This window comes from Fundulus heteroclitus, unplaced genomic scaffold (assembly GCF_011125445.2).
Source record: "Fundulus heteroclitus isolate FHET01 unplaced genomic scaffold, MU-UCD_Fhet_4.1 scaffold_45, whole genome shotgun sequence".
Classification (NCBI taxonomy): Eukaryota; Metazoa; Chordata; class Actinopteri; order Cyprinodontiformes; family Fundulidae; genus Fundulus; species Fundulus heteroclitus.
In genome coordinates this window covers 1,983,461-1,997,347 of record NW_023396868.1, presented here as the reverse complement: position 1 = coordinate 1,997,347, position 13,887 = coordinate 1,983,461, and the positions used below count along the sequence as shown (strand labels likewise).

Here is a 13,887-nt window from a genome sequence, read left to right as displayed (position 1 = left end):
TGACACAGTTTCTGTAATGCTGCACATCCTTGAGACTGCCTGCTTGGAGCAGCTTGGTGCATCAGCTCGGTTTCACATAAAACAGTTGATTGTGCTGAGCCGAGCAATTTATAGTGTAACACCATGTACTCAAACGGCTACAATTAAGAGTGTAAAAAAGACAAAAAATAACATAATTAATCAGCAGAGTTAAATCAAAATCTAATAAAGGTAGATTAAAATTATTTTTAACAGCAGGGAAGTTTATCCTTTATATGTATCTGTCTTGGATTTAATAAATATAGTAAATTTGATAGTTGCACATTTGTTTTCAGGATGGACGTTTTCCTATGAACACAATTTACTGTTTTTCTGACTTCCTTTTCTATACTAACTCAAGCATCCTTTTGGGATATACATACTTACACTATTATTGCCTGTAGAGAAGAGTTTATTATAGCCTCTTAAACTACATTACTGATAATAATTACATTAAAGTAAACAGAGTTTTGGTATCAGAATAGTATGGACAGATATTCAAATTCAGGTATTAGGATTGGATGAGAAGAAATGTGGTGCATCCCTAATTTCAAAATGTACAACAAAACTACTAAAAAGGTATGGTTTCTCACCTCACTGGTCATCTTAATAAGAAGAGTTGCAGCTTCTGAATATTTTCCCTGACTTTTCAGTATCTCAGCACTGAGCAACGCACAGCGCTCAGCCAGCACCATGCTCCTGTGGAGGAGCAGAAGAAAATGTTCAGCAACAAACGTAATTAAGGAATACTTACTATAATAGAAGTGATTGATAGCATTTCTCACAATGAAAAACAGTTTAGATGCTCTTGTTTGGCAGTGGGACAAAGTAATACACAAAATAAAGTTTAGCAACAATCAAGATGTTTACAACATTCTGTCCATAAGGTGTCTTCAAGCGATAGGGGGATTTGAATGCTCAGTGTTTTGTTTTGTTTTTTTGTGTTTTTTTTTGCGGCTTCTAGTGGCTCGCTTTTTATTGACAGTAGACTGACAGGAAAGGGGCGGAAGAAGGGGAGAGACATGCAAAGGACCGCAGGTCGGCTTCGAACCCAGGTCATCCGCGTCGAGGACTAAAGGCCTCCAAACATGGGTTGTGCTACCCGCTACGCCACGAGCGCACCCCTGAATGCTCAGTTTTTGAGTCTGTTGGATTTGGTGTTTAAATTCCTGAATTTTTTTCTAGATGAGCTGAGAAAAATTAATTACAAGGTGAATGAAGTCTGTCCGTCAGAGAGTGTATCTGTGATCCAATAACGTGTTCTGCTTTGATAGGCTTTTCTCATTTGTGAGATGCGTGTTCAAGTTGAGGTCAGCAGAGATGTGGACATCCAGTAATCTTTAGTCTCAACTTTCTCAACCTCCTCGCCTTGTATAAAGATGGGAGTTATAGTGGTGCACTTATTTTCTGAAGTCTGTAATTATGGAATTCATAATTATAATGCATTACTTCTTTCATCTTTGAGATGAAAGAACACCATAGTGCCATGTGCTGGACATCCTCTCTATAGGCCAATTCATTATTAGAAATCATACCTATAAAGGTGGTGTAGTCAGCAAATGTGTAACTGAGGGAGCAGTCATTAAGGAATAATGAATACTGAATCTTGGAGTGTCCCTGTGTTCAGGATGAACACAGTAAAGACTGGGATTTTACAGAGCAGGTCACAGTATTGAGACCCTCCTAATGATATCAAGGGTAGTAGACTGGAATGTTCTGAAATGTCCCAGACCCAGTAAGGGAGGAAGAAGACAACAGGACTTTGGCTGACCTTTTGTAACAGCCAAAAGCTGAGCATCCTCCAAACAAGGTCAAGAGTAATTAAATGTTTAGCTATTTTCTGTTATACACAATTAGGGCTGGGTAAAAACATCGATTTAATCGATGTTGGTTCAATTCCATTAAAATTTTACAAAATCGATGTGTAGGGAATGAGATGGATTAGTTTTATAGTGATGTGAGTGATGTCGACGTTCAAGAGCAGGTGTGGGCAAATGCAAAATGGCCGACGCAAGTAACGCACCGCTCAGCAAACCGTCTCAACTGAAGTCTGACGTCTGGAACCGTTTTGAATTTAAAAGAACTAAAGAGAATGTGCTGGATAAAACCAAAGTGGTTTGCAAGATCTGTCAAGTGGAGGTCAGTTATTGTAGAAACACTACAAATCTCCAAAATCACCTGACAAGATATCATGCTAAGCTAACATCCGACAACAAACCTTCCGGAGCTAAACAATTGATATTGAGGGACTCGGTTGCATTACCAGCAGATTCTCCGCGGGCCATTAAGATAACAGAGGCCATTGCGACTTATGTGTAAAGATTTACGGCCCTACTCGGTAGTGGAAAATGAAGGCTTCAAACGGCTCCTTCATGTGCTCTAACCACACTACGTTATGCTGGAACGCAAACATCTAACTGAAACTGTTATCCCCATGATGTAAACATGAATGAAAGACGACATCCAAATGAAAATGCAGAGAGAGTCGGCATAACTTTGACACATGGACATCGCTGTCAACGCAGTCCTACATGACGACTTCCCACTACGTCGATAATGAGTGGCGCCTCGCGTCTCATGTGCTACAGACCACCGAAGTTACCTCGAGCCACACCGCTGCAAATCTAGCCCATATGTTGATGGGGGCCATACAGAAATGGGGGAAGACCAGCAAACACCCAGCAGTTGTTACGGACAACGCTGCAAATATGGTTTGTGCAGTGGAAATAACGCAGCTGAAGTTCAGAGTGTGCTGCTTTGCGCACACTCTGAACTTAGCCTCACAAGCAGGTCTAAAAATCCTTGCTGTGTCACGTCTGCTTGCTTGTATGAGGCGTATAGCTACATTCTTTCACCGGAGTACAACGGCAAACCACATACTAAAAGAAAAACAGAAGCTGCTTCAACTACCAGCGCACAAACTACACCTGACGTTGTGATAAGATGGAACAGTGCACTGGACATACTGGAGCGCTTTTTAGAGCAACAACCAGCCATCTCTGCTACTCTTTCTCAAGACGTGCGCAGGAATGAAAAAGATTTGTGTACCTTAACAGAGGAGGATGTAACAATTGCTGAGGATTTGGTCCGGGTGTTGAAACCGATGAAAGAAGCTACATTAGCAATGTCGGAGGACAAGCAGCCAACTCTGTCTGTCATTGCCCCACTCCTCGCCCTGCTTCAGGATGCCTTCCCCCCCCCCCAGCCTTAAAGACAGTGCTTTAGTCAGGGACTTAAAGGCTGCTGTGAAGAATAACTTGGGGACACGGTATCTATGTATTTTTTTGCCTTTTATGTGCATACTTTTAGCTGTAGCAGTCAGTGACTCATATTCCATCATGTACTTATCCTCACTCAAACTGTTACAACACATTTTTTTCCCCAAGATATGATACATTGTATGCAGCGTCCGCGCTGGATCCTCGCTTTAAGGCCCCTCCATTCCGGTCTGCTGCAGAGCAAAATGACACCTTCTCCAGGCTGAAGGCTGAGGCTGCTGCTGCTGCACGTCATTTAAGTATTTAACAATGTTTTTATTTAATAAGAATGTTTTCACTGATGATTAAAAGATTGGATTAGAAAGAACATTATTTAATTTAAGAGTTAAATTATGCTCAATCTTATTTTTTTTCTGTCCAATTCAACAGCAAGATAATGATGGCAATGATACAGATAAAGAAGCTGAGGATACTATGCCCAAGAAGCCAAAGATATCCAGCACCTTGGAGTCTCTCCTTGGGACAGTCTATTCACCAACAGTAAAGGATCACAGACTAAAAACTCCAGTAATAAGGGCTGAAGAATTAAGTCAGAAGATACAAAGCTGAAAATTCTGCTGTGCTGAATGAGAATCCTTTGATCTGGTGGAAGTCAAATGAAAGGGAGTATCCACTGTTGAGTCGCCTTGCAAAGCATTATCTTTGTGTCCCAGGGACCAGTATTGCATCGGAGAGGGTATTTTCAACAGCTGGTGACATCGTCACTGCAAAAAGGAGCTGCCTAAGCATAGATCATATCAATGAACTAATTTTCCTTCACAAGAATCTCACAATTAGTGAGAAGTGAAAAGAAAGACAATAATTTGACTTGGCAGTTTAATTTATTTTGTGTTTATTTGCTAGTATTTTTTGGCCCTTAAAAGAGAAAAATGCCTTTATGTAAATTGCAGTGTTGTAGTTAAAGTTTAGTTTCACTTGCAATACTTTTATTTATACAAATTTGCACTTCTGAGACTTGAGACAGTTTTGTTTACATCCCAAGTTTAAACTTTCCGCTTTACAAGTCTGCACTTTGTTTGCACTTTGTTCTTAATGTGAAGGGAAAAAAAATAAAATGCATGTATTTTGCAACACAGCTGAGCCACTTTCATTATTGTAAGAGCAGATCGAACTTAATCGAAATTAATTGATTCAGAGCTGTAAGAATTGAAATCGAATCGATTAAGGGCTTTGACCAAAATACCCAGCCCTATACACAGTACAACAGATAACCCTTACCAACAACAGTACTGTGTTTAATGTGAAAAACAGAACAATGGTGCAAACATCCCTGTGGGTCCACCAGATCCTCCAGAGATGCTCCAAGTTCGAGGAGTCCAGTAGATACGGCTGGATCACAATTGCCTCTCGTGGTGCTTCCATCTGTACAGGATCCGAAACTGTTGTTCTTCTTCGGGGATGTACCACCCTCCTCCTTGGGCTGCCACCTTATCGTTGGTGGAGGGGTTTAAGTGGTCCAATGACCAGAGGAGCTATGCTGCCAGGTGCTTCATGTCCCTAGTAGCGTCACCCAAGGCAGACAGGTCCTTGATGAGGGACCAGACAAAGCACAACCCAGATACCCCTTATGATGAAAAGAAAATTGGAAACAACGTTCCTTCACCCAGACGCAGGTCACCAGGGCCCCACTCTTGAGCCAGGCCTGGAGGTGGGGCATGCTGGCGAACGCCTGATGGCCGGGCTTTCACCCATGGAGCCTGGCTGGACATGGCCTGAAGAGGAAACATGGGTCACCCCTTCCAACGGGTCGGATTATGCAAAGGGTGGCAGCCGAGAGCAGGGACCTTAGCGGTCTGATCGTTGGCTACAGAAGCTGGCTCTCAGGACGTGGAATGCCACCTCTCTGGTGGGGAAGGAGCCTGAGCTTGTGTGCAAGGTTGAGATGTTCCAGCTAGAAATAGTTGAACTTACCTCGACACATAGCTCCTTGAGAGGGGTTGGACACTTGCCCACTCTGAAGTTGCCCCTGGTGAGAGGTGTCGAGCAGGAGTGGGCATAATTGTTGCCCCTCATCTGGGTGCCTGTATGTTGGGGTTTACCCCAGGGAACGAGTGGGTGGCCTCCCTCCGCATATGTGTGATGAGATGGGTTGTGACTGTTGTTTGTGCTTATGTGTCAAATGGCAGTTCAGATTCCCCACCCTTTTTGGAGTCCTTGGAGGGGGGGAATGGAGAGTGCCCCTCTAGGGTGACTCCCTTGTTCTAGGGGATTTCTACGCTCACGTGGGCAATGACAGTGAGACCTGGATGGACATATTTGGGAGAAAATGCTCAAGTGATCTGAACCTGAGCGGTGTTCTGTTGTTAGACTTCTATGCTCATCATGGATTGTCCATAACGAACATCATGTTAATGCATCCATATGTGCTCTTGCCACCAGGACACCCTAGGCTGTAGTTCAATGATCGACTTTGTTGTTGTTTCATCTGACCTGCGACTGGATGTTTTGGACACTTGGGTGAATAGAGGGGCAGAGCTCTCCACTAATCACTACCTGGTGGTGAGCTGGCTCCAATGATGGGGGAGGATGCTGTCAGACCTGACAAACCCAAACATAGTGTGAGGATTTGCTGGGAACATCTTGCTGAGTCTCCTTTAACTGCCACATCTGGGAGAACTTTGAACATGCTCAGAGGGAGGTGGGAGACAATGAGTCCGAGTGGGCCATGTTCCGTGCCTCCATTGTTGAGGCGGCTTGTCAGAGCTGTGGCTGCAAGCTTGCCGGTGCATATCGAGGTGGCAGCCCTTGAACCTGTTGGTGGACACTGGCGGTGAGAGATACTGTCAGGCTGAAGGAGGAGTCCTATCAGGCTTTGAGGACTCCGGAAGCAGCTGATGTGTACCGTCCAAGTGACATCCGGCTGGGATGGTCACTGAGGCAAAAACTCGGGTGTGGGAGGAGTTCAGAGAGGTATGGGAGATTGGAAAGTTCCAGAACTAGTACGGTTAAAAAGAGGACAGCTGGACTCCCTTTGGACTTTTGCTATTGGCTAGTTTGATCCCTGTTTCAATAACTTTGGAGATCCTCCAAATATCAAGGGTGATTAATGTTTAGCCATTTCCTGTTATTCACAGTAAAATAGGTACATAAACATTCTTTCCAGGAATAATAGGAAACATCCGTTTACGATATGTGACTAAAAACACCCACATTCACATCCATATAAATGAAACTCTATAAAAAGGGATTGTGAGGCTCATGTTGTTGGGATTTTGCTGAATGTAAATGTGAATGTGCAACTCTGTGTTTTTACAAAATAAAAGTCCCCCTGCTGGCGAAAGAAGGAGAAGCAGCTTTGTCTTTTCTAGACTTTTTGGGTTTTTTCAAGTACATTTTTCTCCCACAGAGACCATGGAGAAAAACGGAGGGGGGGGGGGGGGGGGGGGGGGCGGAGGGTGTGTTCCAACTACAGAGGGATCACACTCTTAAGCCTCCCTGGTAAGGTCTATTCAGGGGTTCTGGAGAGGAGAGTCCACCAGAGAGTAAAACATCGGACTCAGAAAGAGCAGAGTGGTTTTCGTCATGGTCGTGGATCACTGGACCACCTCTACACCCTCAGCAGCGTCCTGGAAGGTGAATGGCTTTTTCTGGATTTCCAGGGGTATTAAATCCCAATTTGTGTGGATTTGGAACAGTTTACTATTAGCTAATAATAACAATAATTGAACATCATTGATCTTGCAATGGATATCAAGTTCCTGGGGGCTCCCTAAAACTCCTTTTACATGTATGGTTACTACAGCTTTTACTTATTTATGCACATTAATTATGTTTTTGATTAAAATCCTTTCGCTAAAATGCCACCAGAATGCTTATAATATTGAGGGTGTCTCGCCACCCCCCCCCCCTCTATTACAGTCTCCACTACATTGGATCAGTCTTTTTGCTGCGCTTGTGCAGAAAGGTCTGGGCAGACAACAGAAAACCAATTTGAAAACAAACGGCGCGAGGAGAAGAAGAGAGAAGATAAAATAAAATAAATTAAAAGGAAAGAAGCTACCCTAATGGTGCTGAAACAATAGAACAGCGTCATGTCCGGTTGTAGAGAGTGAGTACGTGGACTAACAGGGACGCTGAACTCCTAAAATAATTAAGGTTCCAAAGTTTTCCTCCTGATAAAGAACAATTGATGTAAAGGAAAATCTGTTTCAGCAAAGTCAAGAAAAGATCACTGAATGCCGAGGAAAAAAGCACCGCAGGTTATCTCCGACCCAATTGTTGCCTCACCTGTTCCAGCGAAGAGTGGATCAGCTGAGAGGGAGATGAAAAGCGACGCGGTGCAGGTGAATAAAGCTGAATTAGCTGCCTTGATCCGTGCAATCATAAAGGAAGAAATAAACGAGGCAAAGAATAATTTACAACCGCAGTTTGATGAGCTAAAATTCGGACTGAAAGATTGCAAAGAAATCTTGTCGATGTGGAGTCGGGCTTATCCGGAATAAATGACAGAATGGATGAAGCGGAGCGTGTCTCTAAAGCTCTCGGAAAAGAAAACAAAGATCTGAGAGATAAAATTGAAAAGTTGGAGAGTCACAGCCGAAGATTTAACCTCCGAGTATTTGGCATCGACAAGGATATAGAAAACGGAAAACCTACCGAATTTATGGAGTCCCTTTTCAATGAGGTGTTTAAAGATAAGCTGCCTTATAAACCTGAAGTGGAAGTTGCGCACAGAGTGGGGCCGGTTACAAAACATGGTTCGAGACTGAAGAAACATTCTGTCCAGGAGTGATGCTGAAAAACTAGTCCATGCATTTGTTACTTCAAGGCTGGACTATTGTAATTCTTTACTATCAGGAAGTCCACAAAATGCAGTTCGAAGTCTTCAGCTGATTCAAAATGCTGCGGCAAGAGTTCTGATGAAAATCAACAAGAGGGATCATATTTCTCCAATTTTAGCTTCCCTTCATTGGCTTCCTGTTAAATCAAGAATAGAATTTAAAATTCTCCTTCTAACGTATAAAGCCCTTAATAATCAAACTCCATCATATATCAGAGCTCTGATTACCCCATATGTTCCTAACAGAGCACTTCGCTCTCAGACTGCAGGTCTGCTGGTGGTTCCTAGAGTCTCTAAAAGTAGAATGGGAAGCAGATCCTTTAGCTATCAGGCTCCTCTCCTGTGGAACCAACTCCCAGTTTTGGTCCGTGAGGCAGACACCCTGTCTACTTTTAAGACTAATCTTAAAACTTTCCTTTTTGACAAAGCTTATAGTTAGAGTGGCTCATACCCTGAGCTATCTCTATAGTTGTGCTGCTATAGGCTTAGACTGCTGGAGGACATCAGGGTCTATTTTTCTCACTCTACTGATTTCTACTGTTCTTCAGTCTACTGTTCTCCAGTTTTGCATTGTATTACATTGAAATGACTGTCGTCATTTCAGCTTTTAACTTTTTGCTCTCTCTCTTTTTCTTCATAGTAGGCCCACCTGGTCTGGCGTTCTGTTAACTGTGACATCATCCAGAGAAGACAGATCATCCGCTATTACCATCTAATGTAGAACAGATTACTGGATCAATGTGTGCTTCTGTGCTTTTTTGTCTCTCTTGTTGTGTCTCTGCTCTGTCTTCTGTAACCCCAGTCGGTCGAGGCAGATGACCGTTCATACTGAGCCCGGTTCTGCCGGAGGTTTTCCTTCCCGTTAATGGGGAGTTTTTCTTCCCACTGTCGCTTCATGCTTGCTCAGTATGAGGGATTGCAGCAAAGCCATGTACAATGCAGACGACTCTCCCTGTGGCTCTACGCTTCTCCAGGAGTGAATGCTGCTTGTTGGGACTTTGAAGCAATCAACTGGTTTCCTTATATAGGACATTTTTTGACCAATCTGTATAATCTGACCCAATCTGTATAATATGATTGAACTTGATTTTGTAAAGTGCCTTGAGATGACATGTTTCATGATTTGGCGCTATATAAATAAAATTGAATTGAATTGAATTGACTGATGATCGTCAGGATGCAGAGGTATACGGCGAAAGAGGCTATTTTACGAATAGCGAAGCAAAAAAGGTTCCTACAATTCAAAGGGATGAATGTCAAGATTTTTCCGGATTTAACCGCAGAAGTGTCGAAGAGAAGAGCGCAATTCAAAGATCTGAGAATGAAACTACATCAAGCAGGAATAAAACATGGTTTGATTTATCCGGCTACACTGATTGTAACATTTAATGGAGATACAAAATACTTTCAAGATCAGAAATCTGGAGACATCTACTACAATCAAGTAATTGGACCAGCGCTGTCAAGCAATTAAGTATGCTAATGACTGGACTTTGCATCAGGAATAAGTACATCGAATGCAGGAATGAGGAACTGAACTGGGTTGACAACTGTAAGACATGCATCTCGAGGAATTGGGAACTGATATATGGATATAAACTTAAAGACATAATTATCAACTCCAAAGTATATAGTATTATACATTATATTGATTATTTTAAACTCAAGAATTGAGGAAAATAGTTTACTATATATAAAGATATTGGAAATTAAAATATAGTTATGTTCTTAGTTAAAGACTGTTAATATTTTGCCTAATTGTGGTCACTAAAACCAGTTGGTTTTAGTGACCACAATCTTATTGCAATTGTAAGAAAAACAAAAGTTCCTAAATCGGGTCCAAAAATAATAATGAAAAGGTCATTTAGAAAATTTTATCATTTACAATATGAAAATGATGTAAGAAATACAAACTGGTCAGAGGTAATTCTACAAAAGGATCTAGAGAAGGCCTTTCAGCTTTTTGATCAAACCTTAATGAGAATTGTAGAAAATCATGCACCAATTAAAAAGTTTACTGTTCGAAATGTTAACACCCCATGGTTGGATCAAGAATTAAAAGATCTTATGAAAGAGAGAGAGCTAGCCAAAAAAGCAGCAATTATATCTAAATTTAAATCGGACTGGCAAGTGTATTGTAAACTTAGAAATTTTGTAACTAAGGTAAATAAAAATAAAAAGAAATTGTACTATATTAAAAACATTCTAGCAATAAAACATGATAGTAAACAATTATGGAATACACTGAATAATATATTAAGAGGAAATAATAAATCAATTCCAGCTTATTTAGAACATGAAGGTGAATTTTTTACTAGACCAAGTGATATAGCAAATCATCTTAATGATTATTTCATGAACAAAATAAACAAACTAAAAGATACTACACAGCCATACAAGACAGAGTTATCAAATACACTAATAAATAAGATGATGAAAGACAAAACCTGTAGCTTTAAATTCAAGAGTGTAAGTGTTTCTAAAGTGGAATTACTTCTTATGAATTGTAAAAAAAAAAAAAAAACACCTGGTGTAGACTTCCTTGATCATACGTTGCTTAAACCAATAGTTGCTATTATTGCTCCTATTATTGCTCATATAATTAATTTGTGTTTCATGCACAATGTATGTTTGCAAGAATGGAAAATATGTAAAGTAGTGCCAATACCTAAAAATAAGAAAATGCCCTTTTCTGGATCAAACAGTAGACCAATAAGTTTATTACCAATTCTTGGTAAAATAATGGAGAGAATTGTTTATGAACAGATTCAATCTTATTTTAAGAATAATGATTTGATTAGGACTTTTCAGCATGCATATAGAGAAAAACACTCAACAGCCACTGCCCTGACTCAGATGGTTGATGACTGGTTCAAGGATATGGAGGAGAGAAAAATAATAGGTGTTGTAATGCTTGATTTCACTGCAGCATTTGATATCATTGACCACAAATTACTGTTAAAAAAACTGGAGTATTATGGCTTTTCACAAACTGCATTATTATGGATGAAAAGTTATTTGTCGGATAGAAGACAACTAGTTTATTTTAATGGCAGTTTTTCAAATGTAAGGGCTGTGGAACACGGGGTGCCTCAAGGAAGTTGTCTTGGGCCGCTCCTGTACACAATCTTTACAAATGATCTTCCATCTGTTTTAGAAAAGGCAAGCATCTCAATGTTTGCAGATGATTCCACCATATATTTAGCAGAAACTTATATTAGTGAGTTAAATACAAAACTACAAAGAGAGCTACAGTTAGTGGTGGACTGGATAAGGGGTAACAAATTGGTTCTCAATGTATCTAAAACTACCTGTTTAGTGGTTGGAACTCCTTTTTCTTTACTTTCCAAACCGAAACTTGAACTCACCATAGAGCAAAATTCTGTGGATCAAAAACAAGAGGCTAAACTGTTGGGAGTGATAATTGATAATAGATTGTGTTGGGATAGACATGTTCAGAACTTGTTAACTAAAATGGGTAATAGTTTATCGGTCATTAAAAGGTCTTCAAAATACTTTACACCGCAGGTTGTTACACAAGTACTAGATGCTTTGTTTTTTTCACATCTTGATTATTGCTCAGTGGTTTGGTCAAATACTTCATCAATTAATATAAAAAAACTACAAGTAATTCAGAATAAAGCTGCACATGTTGCCCTTTCATGTGGGTTTAGATCAAATGTGGACAAAATGCATGATAGTCTTTTATGGTTAAAAGCTAAAAACAGATTGGTGTATTCAGTAATGGTATTTCTATATAATGTTATAACAAATAAAACGCCTTTCATTTTATATACAAAACTATCCTTTAGTACTGATACACATTATTATCCAACAAGACATGCAGTAGGAGGTAGTTTTATTTTTCTGCATTATTTATTTACCTTATTGAAAATGGCTCATTTTAAAGTAAGTTTAGATTTTCCTTTGTATTTTCTACAAACAATGAGAAATCAATTATTTAGGTGTTTTTTTTTTGTTCATGTTGATATTCAGGAAAACGTCCGGCTCTTGGGTGTTCTAAAATCACCCTCAGGTTTTACAGGTAGTTTTGGCAGGTGTTTAATTCCTTAATAATTTAAGTTATACATTCAAAAGACATAAGGAAGTTATTACCAACTTCTCACTCTGCATTACAGCTTTGTATTAACATTGCTTTAATGTGTTATTGTGTACAGCTGTGGATGTTAAGGGTCCAGTTAATTATAAACAAAATAATTTACTGTTTGGTAGTTTAAGAAATTGTCATGTAGCATCACTAGTCTTTCCTGTGACATGCATTTTATTTTTGTTTTGTCATAATTCATTTTCCAGCTGAAGACAATTTTTTTTAAAAGAGTTCTGGTTTAAGAAGTCATCCCTCAAAATAAAGACTTGTTCAGTTTATCACAAATGTTAACATTAAACCGTCATTTTGGGGGTACAAGGTTTCCACTGAGCGTGAAGGTTTTGAAATATGTATGTAACCAGCATATAAATAGGTTTAATAGTAGAGGAGAAATTGCAGTATGTTCCTCTGAGTTACAGTGACATAGACAAAATTGAAGTTGCATAAAATCCTCAAATTTCTACTTTAGCAATTGTCCTGTAAAGAGAAGGTGTTTTATTTTGCATGGCACACTGCTGCCATCTGCTGGACATTTAAGGAAATGCTTTGCTTACATGCTAGTACGTTTTGTTTGCTAGCAGTAGAGCAGATGAAAAGACGTGTCTGTTACGAACGCCGAATTCCAGGTGAAGTTCTTCGACGCAATGCCTGTAAGTAGCAGCTTTACTTCAAAATGAGCGTTTATGTTAACAAATTAGAAACAAAGTAAGTTGTCTATTGAACTTATGTTTAATTGGTTCTGGAGACACCTGTGGGCGATTCAATGATTCGCTACGTCATTGCTAATTAGCAGGCTGTTAACATTTGTTAGGTTGCTACGTAGCATTGCAGCTCATTGTTAAGGTAGCATCCTGAAGTTGCATTGTTTTTGTACTTTTTAATGTATGCAACTGTATGAAAAGCACTTCTGTTAGCTGTTCTGAGCTCATCCTGAGTTGTTTGGGCTTTTTGGCAGTTTCCCTCCATTCTACGTGGAAATAAAGCAAGAACTAAGTAATCCTGACTCGTGTGAAAGGAGTTTGACTGATGGTTAGTTTTGGTACAAGACACCATAGCGAGACCATTACAGCAATTGAGTAAATATACATTTAACCACTGGGTAAAAGCCTTAAACCGTGTTTTCTGTGTTTGTTTTCAGAATGAGGCAGAGATGGGCTGTGACAGAGAGAGTTACAAAATTATCCAGCCAGGCTTTGATAATGATGTTGTTCCACCAGACTGAGAGAGTCCAGCATCATCCACTCTGCTGGTAAGCAGTCAGCACAGTGGACTTCCTGAAGATGACTCAGCTGTGACCAATCATCTGTCTGACCGTCCATGCTGCTCTATAGAACTGAGAGAACTACTTCAGGTGAAAAACTGCGCCCGTCTCCATTTCTTGGAAAGAAATGAAGACGAGCGCAGATTTAGTTCCAGTTATTATTTCATTCAAATGAAAAATGGAGAACAAATAAGCAGATCATGGCTTGCCTACTAGAAAAAGGGATAAAAAGACAGAGAGGCAAACAACAAGAACAGAGGGACAAAAGGTAGAAAAAATATGTCTATTCTAATAAAATTTCTCTATCTGTATAATGGGTCTGTTTTATGCGTTGTCTTCACAATTCAGAGGGCCCCATATCTTTCATTGCCTAGGGCCCCAGATTTCCTAAATCCGCCCCTAACTGTGCGCCACCCGGGCAGCAATCTGCCCAGAGTGCTGG

The 13,887-nt window shown here is 40.2% G+C and overlaps 1 protein-coding gene and 1 long non-coding RNA gene across 2 annotated transcripts in view; one reads left to right on the top strand and one right to left on the bottom strand.

Moving 5' to 3' along the window:
• The window catches only part of LOC105921710 (trafficking protein particle complex subunit 8), a gene marked incomplete at its 3' end in the record, with an annotated part of 102,959 nt that overhangs the window by 36,217 nt on the left and 52,855 nt on the right, over positions 1–13,887 (bottom strand). Inside the window, 1 exon segment of the mRNA XM_036131633.1 lies at positions 612–717. Within this exon segment, the coding sequence (XP_035987526.1) occupies positions 612–717 (106 nt within the window).
• Positions 12,014–13,790, top strand: LOC110367499. The gene is made up of 3 exons (XR_002427510.2): positions 12,014–12,834; positions 13,140–13,213; positions 13,323–13,790. It is a non-coding gene; the product is annotated as an uncharacterized LOC110367499 (long non-coding RNA).